This window comes from Syngnathus floridae, chromosome 14, assembly GCF_059516105.1.
Source record: "Syngnathus floridae isolate MCC-2025c chromosome 14, RoL_Sflo_1.0, whole genome shotgun sequence".
NCBI classification, from domain to species: Eukaryota; Metazoa; Chordata; class Actinopteri; order Syngnathiformes; family Syngnathidae; genus Syngnathus; species Syngnathus floridae.
Window position 1 is genome coordinate 9926352 of NC_142426.1, and position 15414 is coordinate 9941765.

The 15414-nt window shown below is 39.8% G+C and overlaps 1 protein-coding gene and 1 long non-coding RNA gene across 6 annotated transcripts in view; both read right to left on the minus strand.

Moving 5' to 3' along the window:
* Positions 1-6873, minus strand: part of LOC148387661 (uncharacterized) — a 7067-nt gene extending 194 nt beyond the window's left edge. The window contains exons 1-6 of one of the 3 annotated variants that reach the window (XM_088397450.1): positions 6668-6776; positions 6490-6578; positions 6250-6378; positions 6120-6174; positions 5034-5159; positions 1-192 (exon numbers count right to left, since the gene is read on the minus strand). The exon at positions 1-192 is cut by the window's left edge and continues 194 nt beyond it. In XM_088397450.1, coding sequence (XP_088253576.1) covers positions 114-192; positions 5034-5159; positions 6120-6174; positions 6250-6319 — 330 coding nt within the window. In that variant the 5' untranslated portion in view covers positions 6320-6378; positions 6490-6578; positions 6668-6776 and the 3' untranslated portion in view covers positions 1-113. Of the gene's footprint in view, positions 193-5033; positions 5160-6119; positions 6175-6249; positions 6579-6667; positions 6777-6834 lie in introns of those variants that run through there. The other 2 variants (XM_088397449.1, XR_015862852.1) reach the window with 2 other exon arrangements.
* Positions 6874-8764: 1891 nt separating this feature from the next.
* On the minus strand, positions 8765-13451 carry LOC148387662 (uncharacterized). 3 transcript variants are annotated; one of them, XR_015862811.1, is made up of 7 exons: positions 13223-13444; positions 13054-13111; positions 12528-12973; positions 12125-12236; positions 10837-12024; positions 9676-10771; positions 8765-9601 (listed from the first exon to the last, which is right to left on the minus strand). It is a non-coding gene; the product is annotated as an uncharacterized LOC148387662 (long non-coding RNA). The 3 variants fall into 3 exon arrangements; XR_015862810.1 differs by having other exon boundaries at positions 8765-10771; positions 13223-13451; XR_015862812.1 differs by having other exon boundaries at positions 8767-10771; positions 12946-12973; positions 13223-13451.
* Between the last annotated feature and the right edge of the window lie 1963 nt (positions 13452-15414).

The following is a 15414-nucleotide window of genomic DNA, read 5'->3' on the forward strand; positions in this document are numbered from 1 at the left end:
TCACTCTGAACTGGGTAACCACCCAGTACATGTACCGAGGCTGGCCGTGTAGTTACGCAACTGCTTTGAATTGAAAGCTAAGGTCCTGGAAGTTACACGCTATGTTTATACATTCAATTGACTATAGCAGCAACCTGGACTGGACAGCAGCAGCCTTCTTTGTAGTCAGACAGCCAATGGGGACGCCAAGCCCTGCAACAAAACATGCAAGAAATTTCACATTCAAGAGATGGACCATCGATTGAGGCACATCGCGAATGATGAGTGACACCAAAGTTGACTTTATTTACAAGACCACAAACAGGAAACAAACACGCAACTGTATATTTTATTCACAAGAATGTCCACATGATGCATGACTATTCAAAACAAACCAAAAAATGGCTCTGACCACATTAAAACAGTTTTTACTCGTACAGAAAAATGTACCAACATTCTGCAATATTGCAAAAGATGCAAAACAAAAAAAAAAAAAAAAAGAAAAACAAACAATACATACAATACAATACATACATACAATACAATACATACAATACATACAATACAAAAAAACAAAACAAAAAAGAAAACAAAACAAAAAAAACAAAACAAAACAATACATACAATACATACAATGCAATACAATACAATACACACAATACATACAAAAAAAATACAAACAATACAAACAATACATACAATACAATACATACAATACATACAATACATACAATACAATACATACAATACATACAATACAAACAATACAATACAAACAATACATACAATACAATACATACAATACATACATACAATACAATACATACAATACAATACATACATACAAACAATACAAAAAAACAAAAAACAAAAAAAAGAAGAAAACAAAACAAAAAAAACCAATACACACAATACAATACATACAGTACATACAAAACAAAAAACAAAACAAAAAACAACAAAAAAAATAATAATACATACAATACAATGCATACAATACAATACATACAATACAATGCATACAATACAATACATACAATACAATACATACAATACATACAATACAAAAAAACAAAAAAACAAAAAAAAAGAAGAAAACAAAACAAAAAAACAATACACACAATACAATACATACAGTACATACAAAACAAAAAAAACAAAAAAAATAATAATACATACAATACAATACATACAATACAATACAATACAAACAATACAATACATACAATACAATCCATACAATACAATACATACAATACAATACATACAATACATACAAAACAAAAACCAAAAACCAAAAAACAAAACAAAATAAAAAACAACAAAACAAAACAATACAAAACAATACATACATACAATACAAAAAAAAAAAAAATACAATACAATACATACAATACAATACATACAAAACAAAAAAAACAATACATACATACAATACATATAATACAATACATACAATACATACAATACAATACATACATACAATACAATACATACAATACATACAAAACAAAAAACAAAACAAAAAAACAAAAAACAAAACAAAAAACAACAAAACAAAAAACACAACAAAACAAACAATACATACAAATCTTGGGATTTCCTGGGTTGAGCTGGCTGGATGAAGTGGCTGGAGAGAGGAAAGTCTGGGAGTCCCGCAATCCGACGTCCGGATAAGCGGTGGATGGCTGGGTGGCTGGATGGATGGGTGGGTGGCTGGATGGATGGGTGGCTGGGTGGATGGATGGGTGGGTGGGTGGATGGGATGGGTGGGTGGATGGGTTAGATGGACGGATGGATGGGTGGCTGGCTGGATGGGTGGGTGGCTGCCTGGATGGGTGGCTGGATGGATGGATGGGTGGCTGGATGGATGGGTGGATGGGTGAACAAAAAACAAAACAAAACACAAAAAACAAAACAAACAATACATACAAACAATACAATACAATACATACAATACATACAAACAATACAATACAATACAAACAATACAATACATCCAATACAATACATCCAATACAATACATCCAATACAATACATCCAATACAATACATCCAATACAATACATCCAATACAATACATCCAATACAATACATCCAATACAATACATCCAATACAATACATACAATACAATACATACAATACAATACATACAATACAATACATACAATACAAAAAACAAAACAAAAAACAAAACAAAAACAAACAAAAAAAAAAAAAACAATACATACAATACAATACAATACACACAATACATACAATACATACAAAACAAAAAACAAAAAACAAAAAAAAAAAACAATACATACAATACAATACATACAATACAATACAAACAATACAAAAAAACAAAAAACAAAACAAAAAAGAAAAAACAAAAAAAAAAAAAAAAAAAAAACAATACAATACATACAATACAATACATACAGTACATACAAAACAAAAAACAAACAAACAAAAAAATAATACATACAATACAATACATGCAATACAATACATGCAATACAATACATGCAATACAATACATGCAATACAATACATGCAATACAATACATGCAATACAATACAATACATACAATACAATACAATACATACAATACAATACATACAATACAATACATACAATACAATACATACAATACAATACATACAATACATACAATACATACATACAATGCAAAAAAAAACAAAAAAAAAAAACAAAACAAACAAAAAAAAAACAATACATACAATACAATACACACAATACAATACATACAAAACAAAAAAAAACAATACATGCAATACAATACATGCAATACAATACATGCAATACAATACATGCAATACAATACATGCAATACAATACATGCAATACAATACATGCAATACAATACATGCAATACAATACAATACATACAATACATATAATACAATACATACAAAACAAAAAACAAAACAAAAAAAACAAAAAACAAAACAAAAAACAATACATACAATACAATACATACAATACATATAATACAATACATATAATACAATACATACAATACATACATACAATACAATACATACATACAATACAATACAATACATACAATACATACATACAATACAATACAATACATACAATACAAAGAAAAAAAAATAAATACATACAATACAATACACACAATACAATACATACAGTACATACAAAACAAAAAACAAAACAAAACAAAATAATAATACATACAATACAATACAATACATACAATACAATACATACAATACATACAATACGATACATACAATACGATACAATACAATACAAACAATATAATACAATACAAAACAAAAAACAAAACAAAAAACAACAAACAAAACAAAACAAACAATACATACAATACATACAGTACATACAAACCAAAAAAAACAAAAAAAATAATAATACATACAATACAATACATACAATACAATACAATACAATACATACAATACAATACATACAATACAATACATACAATACATACAAAACAAAAACCAAAAACCAAAAAACAAAACAAAATAAAAAACAACAAAACAAAACAATACAAAACAATACATACATACAATACAAAAAAAAAAAAAAATACAATACAATACATACAATACAATACATACAAAACAAAAAAAACAATACATACATACAATACATTACATACAATACATACAATACAATACATACATACAATACAATACATACAATACATACAAAACAAAAAACAAAACAAAAAAACAAAAAACAAAACAACAAAACAAAAAACACAACAAAACAAACAATACATACAAATCTTGGGATTTCCTGGGTTGAGCTGGCTGGATGAAGTGGCTGGAGAGAGGAAAGTCTGGGAGTCCCGCAATCCGACGTCCGGATAAGCGGTGGATGGCTGGGTGGCTGGATGGATGGGTGGGTGGCTGGATGGATGGGTGGCTGGGTGGATGGATGGGTGGGTGGGTGGATGGGATGGGTGGGTGGATGGGTTAGATGGACGGATGGATGGGTGGCTGGCTGGATGGGTGGGTGGGTGGCTGCCTGGATGGGTGGCTGGATGGATGGATGGGTGGCTGGATGGATGGGTGGATGGGTGAACAAAAAACAAAACAAAACAAACAAAAAAAAAACAATACATACAATACAATACAATACACACAATACAATACATACAAAACAAAAAAAAACAATACATGCAATACAATACATGCAATACAATACATGCAATACAATACATGCAATACAATACATGCAATACAATACATGCAATACAATACATGCAATACAATACAATACATATAATACAATACATACAAAACAAAAAACAAAACAAAAAAAACAAAAAACAAAACAAAAAACAATACATACAATACAATACATACAATACATATAATACAATACATATAATACAATACATACAATACATACAATACATACAATACATACATACAATACAATACAATACAATACATACAATACAAAGAAAATACATACATACAATACATACAATACATACATACAATACAATACAATACAATACATACAATACAGAGAAAAAAAAAAAATACATACAATACAATACACACAATACAATACATACAGTACATACAAAACAAAAAACAAAACAAAACAAAATAATAATACAATACAATACAATACAATACATACAATACAATACATACAATACAATACATACAATACGATACATACAATACGATACAATACAATACAAACAATACAATACAAAACAAAAAACAAAACAAAAAACAACAAACAAAACAAAACAAACAATACATACATACAATACATACAATACAAAAAAAAAATAATAATACATACAATACAATACATACAATACATACAAAACAAAAAAAACAAAAACCAAAAAAAAAACCCCAAAAAACAAAAAAAAAAAACAATACATACAATACAATACATACAATACATATAATACAATACATACAAAACAAAAAACAAAACAAAAAAAACAAAAAACAAAACAAAAAACAACAAAACAAAAAACAACAAAACAAAAAACACAACAAAACAAACAATACATACAAATCTTGGGATTTCCTGGGTTGAGCTGGATGAAGTGGCTGGAGAGAGGAAAGTCTGGGAGTCCCTCCTAAAGCTGCTGCTGCCGCCGCAATCCGACGTCCGGATAAGCGGTGGATGGCTGGGTGGCTGGGTGGATGGGTGGGTGGATGGGCTGGGTGGGTGGATCGGTTATGGGTGGGTGGATGGGATGGATGGGTGGATGGATGGGTGGATGGGTTGGGTGGATGGGTTGGATGGATGGGTGGATGGATGGATGGGTTGGGTGGATGGATGGATGGGTTGGGTGGGTTGGGTGGGTGGCTGGATGGGTTGGGTGGATGGGTGGATGGGTGGGTGGGTGGATGGGTTGGATGGACGGGTGGGTGGATGGGTTGGATGGACGGGTGGGTGGATGGGTTGGATGGACGGGTGGGTGGATGGATGGATTGACATAGAACACATACAATACCCTGCCATACGCTACCATACACACAATGCATACAATACAATACATACAATACAATACCATACAATATCATACCATACTATATGCTCTGCATCTGGGAGTTACAATTATAGACATTGAGTAGAGTGGCAATGGCATGATATTTTTGCAACAATTACACATACCAACTCCAGTTTTATATTTAAAATATGTATACAATTATCAGTATATTGTAATGAGTTATAATAATTACAAAAGTATCCGAATTATAATAATTTAATTTTATCATCCATCAACTCACTCAAAAATGTCGGCATGAATCGAGCAGTCGACTAAACGGGAGAAAATCACGCTCGCAAATGTTTGTTGCATAACGGAAGACGGGCGGGCGGGCGCCATCTTGGAATAGATTTGAACATGACGTAACAAATTTGTCACATTCATCAGTTTGCATAACACGGAAATAGCACACTATATGTAATGCAACATTGTTAATTTGACGAAACACAACGCCAAAGAGATTTGAAATACTGTAGCGGCAAAACGACAGTCGCGGTGGCCGGGACGAGTGTGAAAAGATTTTCAAGATATTTGTTCGCATCAAACAAACAAGGCGTCCGTCGTGAGAAACGGCAATGAACGACAAACATTTGATAGCTTACCCGAGAAACCGCCACACGGTCGGTGACGCCTGCATTTGATAACTCTCCTTGAATCCTGCAACAAACAAACAAGGCGTCCGTCGTGAGAGACGCCAATGAACGACAAACATTTCCTAGCATGTTAGCTTACCTGAGAAACCGCCCGCTGCGCGGGTGATTGCACCGGTATTTGACAACTTCCCCAATTCACCCGAAGACATGACGTCACATCCGTCAATTCAAATCTTCCTCGCCTGCTCGTCCAATGGTGCTTTGCACACTAGCGTACCACGTGACAGGCCACTTCACACGCGGGCGGTTGCACCTGTCGCTCACCTCAAGACTGAAAACTGCCTTCAAAAACCTAAGTGCCACTTTGCCCGCCTCCTACCTCTGCCCAAATTCAGTCTGACCAATCACAGCGCAACTGAAATTGGCTTGACCACGCCCACCTCTCCGACAGGCAAGACTGAAACCTGCCTTCAAAAAAAAAAAAAAAAGTCAAACTTTATGCAGAAGTGAGTGAAAATCGACAAAGTACAGCTCGTGGGTAAGGTCGGGTCCCGAACCATGGTTCCATCGTGTTAGAGGCAATGACGTTTACCACTTGACCAAAGACTCGTGTCCATGACAGTGACAGAAGGGCAACCAACGCTCACCTCAAGACTGAAAACCCAAACAGTGGTGGCTCGTGAGTGAACGATTCGTTCAAAGAGATTCTAAAGATTCAGTTCACCTAAAAGAACTGGAATGCACATCAGTACTTGGGGAGCTTCCGTAGTTAGTCTTTTAGCAGGCCCCGCCCACAAGTACCTCCACATTGGGTCACGTGACTAACAGCTATTTACATACAATAAAATAAAGTATGAAAACGTTATTTAAAAACACACACAAAATCATACATACACAAGACCAATGCCGCTGGAACGTGCTGGACTAAAGGAAGACATCCGTTTAAATTTGGTCAGTTTTAAGAAATAAGGAAATCATGAATATTAAGAGGATTTTTTTTTTAAATGGCAATATTTTTTCATTTTTACATAGCTTGGAAATGTATTATGATGGAGGAGTTTACAGGTGCAGGCCGGAGGGGGCTCGGCCCAGAGGAAATTAACAGATGGAAATATTTAAAAACACTTGAGGTCACCATTAGATTCAGATTTATCATATATATATACACATGTATATAAATTAAATTTCCTTGAAGGGGATTTACACTGTACATGAAAGTATTTGTAACACCATCATCAGTATCTATAAAAACCTTCAGAGGGGAAAGAAGACAATAGCAAAGTGAAGGGATGGACTGATTTTAGACATCACCATATTTCATATTTCCACAGACAGATATAATTTTGATGTAATTCAATTCAATAAACAAATTATAATGTTAATGTACATTCTTGAAGCATACATCAAGTTGTGCAGGACTTGTGCCATAATGTATACATGTCTGATCATTTCTTTTTTATGGAACAGTCGCCCACCACCCTGCCCAGCCCCCCCCCTTGCTGGCACTACAGTGCTAACAAACGCTCCACAAGCCTTTTTTTAATTTTATTTATTTTTTTAAACTCTCATAAGTTTCACCCATTCAGTAACATTTTTTAAAACTATATATTGGAGGAAATTCGACCTTTTAATTACTATTTAAAAAAAGCTGCAAGTGCAGCATCGATAGGTTTTTTGTCAACAATTTAGAATGCATCCTGCTTTTCTTTGTGTAGTTAAAAAAATAAATAAAAAGCCTGACACTGCATATTTAACAAGTCAATTGTGTTTCAGCCTAACTTTACAATTGTCTTGTCATTGAGCATGTCTCAAATGATTCCAGTTTGTATGCACGATAGACTGCCAATGCCAATGTTTAAAATGGACCACTTGAATTCAGTTCACAGTTTAATTGCAGTTCAGTGGTACACACACAATTACAGTACAAACAGTTCATTTCATGATTAAAAAAACAACAGTAAAACAACAATATTGCAAAATGACGCGGCGCTGAGAGAGAAAGAAAGAGGCATCATGCAGATAGCCAGTGTGCACACCCAGTGAAAAAGTGGAGGGAGGGAGGTATTTAGGAAAGAAAGGACAAAAGAAAAAAACAAAGTCATACTCTCCTTAAATAATGGCTGGGCGTTTTGCCCTCGCCGCATCCACACCCTTCCGTCTCGTGTCGGCCGCTCATCACGGGCGAATGTTGGCTCCCCCCCCCCGGCCGGTATTCGACGTTTGGACTCATCCTCCGCCTCGTGCCACTGCAAAAAGAAAAACGGCACTCTGTTGCACGGGGTTCACTTCTGTGGACGTACTCATTACCTGTCTATTAAAGCGTGCTCCTATTTTAAGCTCCTTTATTAATAGCGTATGTACACATGAATGTTTTTGTTTTCTTTTTATGTCTGTTCCTATATGAAGAATTCAATGCTTGTAATTTCTTTGTTGTAAAGTGCTTTGAGCTGCATTTCTTGTATGAAAGGTGCTCTACAAATAAAGTTTTTTATTATTACCCTCTGGTCTCGCGGTCCTGTCCAGTCCCTCTCCGTGCAGGCACCCATCAGATCTAGTGCCCCAGCAATCCTAAAAGGCAGACATTGTGGTGGTTTTTGCAAGGGGAAAAATTTCACAAGCACACCCCCCCCCCCCCCCCCCCAACCTTAACTAAGGTAAGTTTGAATCAGGTAACCAGCGGCACGCACGGGCTGGCGCATGTGTCATACGGCCCTCCCGCATTGGAGCGATCCGGGTTATGAAATGTTTAACCCCTTACAAAAAGGGAGGGAGGGAGGGAGGGAGAAAGCGAGAGGAGATGAGAAGAGGCTTTGGTGTGCACTTAAGCGCAACCAGCCAGTTCCCCCTGAGTAGAGCTGGCTTGGCCCCGAGTGGGAAAAAAAAAGAGGAAAACGTGACGTCACGGAGAGCGTCACGGAGAATCTCCTTGTCCTCGACACCGTCGACGACACTGGGACCCAGTCTGGCAGACATTATACCCTGGTATTCCACAAAGGGCAAGGTATAGCCACGTTCCACCCTGAGTGCACCAGGCCATGCAGGTACTGCCGGGCGTGTTGGAGAAAGAGAGCGAGAGAGGGAGGAAGAGGGGGAGGGAGGGGGGCAGGGGGTGTCTACTTTGCCGATTCGTATCTAGAGGGTCACAGCAACCCAAATGCCCGTGCGTGCTACTAGTTACCCTATTCAAACCGACAGGGGTAGGGAAAGCACAAAAGAAAAAACAAAGTCATACTCCCCCCAAAACGCTGGCTGCATCTGCACCCATCAGTCTCGTGTGGGACGCTCGTCACGGGCCAAGGTCCGGGTCTACTCCGGCCGGTGTTGGACTCGTCTTCCGCCTCGCACAAGTGCAAAAAGACAAACGGCTCTCAGTTGCATGCGGCTCACATCTGTCAACGTACTCATGACCTGCCCTCTCCCTGGTCTTGTGGGTGCAGCCCAGTCCCTCCGGGTGCAGGCTGGCGCTCGTTTCATCCGCCGCCCCGGCAACCCTGAACGGCAGACAAATAAGGAAATCAAATTAAAACTAACAAGTGCGTTGCATATTGGATTGCCATGTCACCACCTCTGGCCAGCCTTGGCCAGTCATGCATCAGGCTCCTCTTCAACACTTGGCGACTGCTTTCTTTGGGTGATTCCTTCCTTTGCACCCCACTCACCAATCGCGGGTCTGGTGGCCTCCGTCCACCGGCTCTTCGTTTCATACATCGTCTCTTCCACCTTGCAAGACAAGCACAAAAGTCTCGCTGCGCCGTCGCTTGCGCTTGCCGTCGCTTGCGCTTGCCGTCGCTTGCGCGGTCGCTTGCGCTTGCCGTCGCTTGCGCGGTCGCTTGCGCTTGCCGTCGCTGCGCGGTCGCTTGCGCTTGCCGTCGCTGCGCGGTCGCTTGCGCTTGCCGTCGCTGCGCGGTCGCTTGCGCTTGCCGTCGCTTGCGCTTGCCGTCGCTGCGCGGTCGCTTGCGCTTGCAGTCGCTTGCCGTAGCTGCGCGTTTGGCACTCAATGAGGGCTGCACAACATTTTGGAATACCAACGATATGGCAGTATTGGGCCAGACCACAGCATTGAGCAAAGTTGTGCAAAATTCTAGGATGGAGAGGAACTATTTGATCGCAATGACATCACTTAGACCAGTTAACTTTAACTTGCATCAATGACTTGTTATCTTCTAAACTCATTACAAATAGTTAGGAGGCCAGAAAACATGTTTCATTTGCCACATGAATAGAAAAAAATCTTTGTTTTCCTAAAGTGCATGTCAACGACCTATACCACCATATGACGGTTTTCCAATCCAGGTGCAGCCCTACACACACGTCACCATTGGTGTCCAAATGGTAGCCTCGGGCCAACTTGATCAACACACCACACGAATGAACGCAACACTACTTTGTAGCACAAAATATGAATGGCAACATTTTGTGATTGATTGAATGAATTTGTGTCAAAGAATTCTGAATTTGATTCAGTACGCAGCCCTCAAACAGACATTTGGACACCGCCGGTGTGAACTAAAAAGAAAAGAAAAAAATCCATTTCACATGCTGAAGCTGCGCAGGTCGACGCCTCCAGGGAAGCGGGTCTCCCTCAGAACTCTGCTACTTCAGAGCGATGCCACAGCGGTCCGTCCACCTCTGAGCAGATCGTGTCGCGTCCCGGTCGCCATCTGCACAAACAGAAACAAATGTTAGAAACTCAAAGAGCACCCCAAGTTGTAGGTCACTTGCTTACTTGATCACAGCGGTTAGGTACTCTTGGTGACGGTCACCGGGTCGAATCGGGCCATGCACCCCCCTTTTGCGTCCGGCCTGCAAAAGGTAGAACATGCAATGAGTTGGGCGCTGCTCACATCATTAAGTCTTCACCGTGGACCGGCTCGCCCCAACACCGCCCCCTACACCTAGAGAACGAAGGACGCACAGTGGTACGTTAGGCTTCGATCAAGCACGACAGTGTTAGGTTAGAAAAAGACAATGTGACTGTCTCGCTCCAACACCTAGGGGAGAACAAAGAACATAAGTACCACAGTGGTAGGTTAGGGTTAGAGGAAGTGCAACAGTGGTAGGTTAGAAAAGGAAAATGTCACAAGTCAAATTGCACAATTGGACATTCGGGATCGGCTTGCTCCGACGCCACCCTACACCAAGGGGAAAGAACAAAGAAGGCAGCAACTACGACAGTGGCAGGTTAGAAAAAGATACACAATGGTACAAGTCGTATGGCAAAATTGGACATTCAGCTCCACGTCAAAGTTCAGTTTGAAAAGTCCTCCCCCAAGTGGGCCATCAATGGCAACCAAGCACAAGACAACGCTGGATCCAGACCAGCCACAGCGCACCTCGAAAGCAAGACCAACCATCAGAGCCCTAAACACTATCCACACCTGCAACCTTTCCGTCGTGCACCCATAACCAAAGGCAACCACACTGCCCCCTCCTGGGCACAAGATCCGCGCACGTCGACTTTTGCAGCGCGATGCTTGATTCTTGACTTGATATGGCCATTGCTCCTTTGCATATGCCCATTGCTCCTTTGCATATGGCCATTGCTCCTTTGCATATGGCCATTGCTCCTTTGCTCCTTTGCATATGGCCATTGCTCCTTTGCTCCTTTGCATATGGCCATTGCTCCTTTGCTCCTTTGCATATGGCCGTGGCTCCTTTGGATAGGCCGTGGCTCCTTTGGATAGGCCGTGGCTCCTTTGGATAGGCCGTGGCTCCTTTGGATAGGCCGTGGCTCCTTTGGCTAGGCCGTGGCTCCTTTGGATAGGCCATGGCTCCTTTGGATAGGCCATGGCTCCTTTGGATAGGCCATGGCTCCTTTGGATAGGCCATTGCTCCTTTGGATAGGCCATTGCTCCTTTGGATAGGCCATTGTGCCTTTTCATATGGAATTGTCCCATTCGGCTCCTCTTGCAGCCTACAAAAACACAGACAGCCATTAATTGTGTGCTGGGAAGCTAAAACTCGACAACCATTGTGTGTTGGGAAGTTGAAACTTGACAAAAACAGGTTTTCACCTGATTTAGGACTACTCTTCCTCAGTGTCCTCAACATCACTGAAAGGGCTCCTTCAAGAGCCTCCTGCTTGCTTTGTATAGAAGGATGCTGGCTGGGCGGCAGTTTTTAGTGCTACAAAAGACAAGCAAATGATTGCAACAAAAATAGACATTGAGTCGAGTGCCAATGGCATGATTTTTTACCAACAATTATACATACTAGGAGTTTTACATTTGAAAAAAAATATATTGTAGTAAGTTAGGATAATTGATCAAAATTATAGTTCATATTTGAATTTGATACATTCTAAGTAGAGTTTTACATTTGAAAAAAAAAATATAATCATCACATTGTAGTAAATTATGATAATTATTCAGGATTATAATTCATATTTTAATTTCATCATTCATCAACTCCCCTCACATTGGACAGATGATCCAGGTTGGCGGCGTCCAAGACGGGAGAAAATAACCCGGGCAAATGTTTGTTGCGGGCGGGCGCCATCTTTGAATGGATTTGGTCCGATTTGGACATGATGTAACATATACGTTGCATTCACCAGTTTGCATTCACCAGTTTGCATGACACGGAAATGGCACACGCATCATATAAAATAATTTTAAAAATGGTTAAGTTGACTAGAGTCAAACTAACATTTCCTATAGTCAGACAAACACGTGCTTATCGGCGGCGTCATTTACGAACCGTCTACAGACAGACGAATGAAAAAAATGCTGGCCAGCATGAAAAAAACAACCGCGAAAGACATTTAAAATACCACCAAAACGCGCAACGACGCGCGACGCGACGCAAAGTGGATTGTGGCGTGCCGTGCCGAAACCTCAAGCACTCCCTAGACAGCGAAAATCCTGCAAGAAATAATAAATGGCATCGTAAGAAACTGCAAACATTTGCTCACGGGCTAAATGGCCTGCGGCCTACAATTTACCTCCAGGCACACCGTCGCGGTGGACGTGACGTTGCCGAGTCACGAGAGTACGACAATCCTGCGATAAACAAAATAAATTGAAAAAAAAGGCTTGTGAGAAAAAGCAACAAAGCGTGCCGTCGTGAGAAACGGCAGGAGACGACAAACATTTGCTGGCATGCTCGCTTACCTGAGAAACCGTCCGCCGCCGCCGGCCCGCGCTCGGTGGCACCTGCATATGATAACTCCCCTTGAGCGAGCACACCTGTCTTCAATTGACCTAAAGCCCTGACGTCACATCCGTCGATTCAAATCTTCTTCTCCTGATCGTCCAACGGCGCTCGGCACACTGACGCCACCAGGTGGTCGCCTGTCATGGTGACTACTGTGGAAAGGCTTGCTTCGGACTATCCGTTGAAACTTTCAACACCGAACATGTTTTTTTTTTAACCTCGTGTAGTGTACCTACACATATTGTCATATAAAGCAGGTAACCAAATGTCTGATTTTTATGTTTTAATTGGCGAATATAAAAATAAGGAATAAGACGCCAGACACGTTTTAACATAAATGTTTATAAAAAATAATAATATCAAAAGCAAATTTCAAACCAGCAATCTAATGTGAAATTGCAGTAGATATATTGGATAACAATATTTAGGCGTATATAGGTATACACGTTATTTAAAAACGACTACAAGTGTTATACTACGACACAAGTGTTTACCAGCTCAGTGGCCAGAGAGGAGAGTGTCCGCCCTGAGACTGGGAGGTGGTGGGTTCAAACCCCTGCCGAGTCATACCAGTGACTATAACAATGGTACCCATTTCTTCCCTGCTTGGCACTCAGTGGAAGGGGTTGAAATGGGGCCCCCCCCTGCTGCTCACTTATACTCCGGTGCGACTTCCAGTCCGAAAATTACGGTAAGTTCAAAAATATCAGAGGAAGTGATAAACAACTGAGGTGATTTGGTTGCATAAGCAAGCCTAACCCTAAGCACAGCAAAAGCGAGAGCAAGCCTAAGTCAAGTCAAGTTTATTTGTATAGCCCTAAATCACAAATAGTCTCAAAGGGCTTCACATAGCCAAAATTGACAATTATTCTCAAAGCATCCCCTGATCTTAAGCTCCCAAAAGGGCAAGGAAAAACTCAAAAAAACCCTGCCTAACACAAACCCTAACCCTAACCCTAAGCACAGCAAGAGCAAGCCTAACCCTAAGCACAGCAAAAGCGAGAGCAAGCCTAACACAAACCCTAACCCTAACCCTAAGCACAGCAAGAGCAAGCCTAACCCTAAGCACAGCAAAAGCGAGAGCAACCCTAACCCTAACCCACGTCTGTAAACCCTTCCTTTTATATCATATAGTGCAGGTGTTCAATCACAGATTCGTTCGTTGGCGAATGGGAAATGCAATTCACGACTCGTTCGTGAACAGGAAGTTACGTCAGTTTGTTCTTCGTTTTGCTTTACGGCGAGGTGGCACCAGCTTCAGTGGGCATTACTGACACCTACTGGTTGAAGACACACTAACCCCAGTTTGAAACCCTGACCCAACTTTTAATACAACGAATAAAACATCTTAACAATCAACAATCAAGATACAGCGAAGGATATTATAACTTGATGACTTTGCATAGAGACACAGACAAGTGAAATCATACAGAAATGACCAAATCGGTAATTAAATTTATGGTTAAAGTTGAGTACTACAACATTCCAAATGAGGGTCAATATTTTCTTTCAGCTGCTCTTTGACAGTTCATTATAAGTATGACATGCCCAACATTCAACAGTAGCACATATTAAAATGTGCATCATTCAGGATTCATTCCTTTCAAGTATATCCATGAGTTATATTTATTTTATCAGCATGAAGGGGATTACAGTTGACGACAGAAGAACTGTCAGCAGCAATATGTAAACAGTAACAAGAAAGGAAAGCCTGCACTTTGTGTATAATAAAAGGACATGATGCCATTACTGATTTGGGCCAACCTCTCAAATCTGTCATAGTGCTGTCAGAGCGAGGTGATTAGCAAGTCAATTAACACATGACAACACAACACTCGCTTTGGAAAGCACTGAAGAAGTAACACAAGCATACCATGGAGGATTTCTGGTGTCAACATTTACTTTCACGTCCTCCCTCACTGATGAGAATAGAGACACAGTCAGGGATTTGGCGGCATGTGAGGGGAAAAAAAAACTTAATCAATTTGGGCCACAACATTTTGATGTTTTGATAATTGCCGTCACTTTTCTGCTTCTTATGCAAATTTAATTTCATGCAAGAAACACAATAAAAAAAGCAATGCAAGGTTCTTCAGTGGCCTCAATTCAAACGGAAGCATCCACAAGCAGGACGTGAGGGACGTGGCAG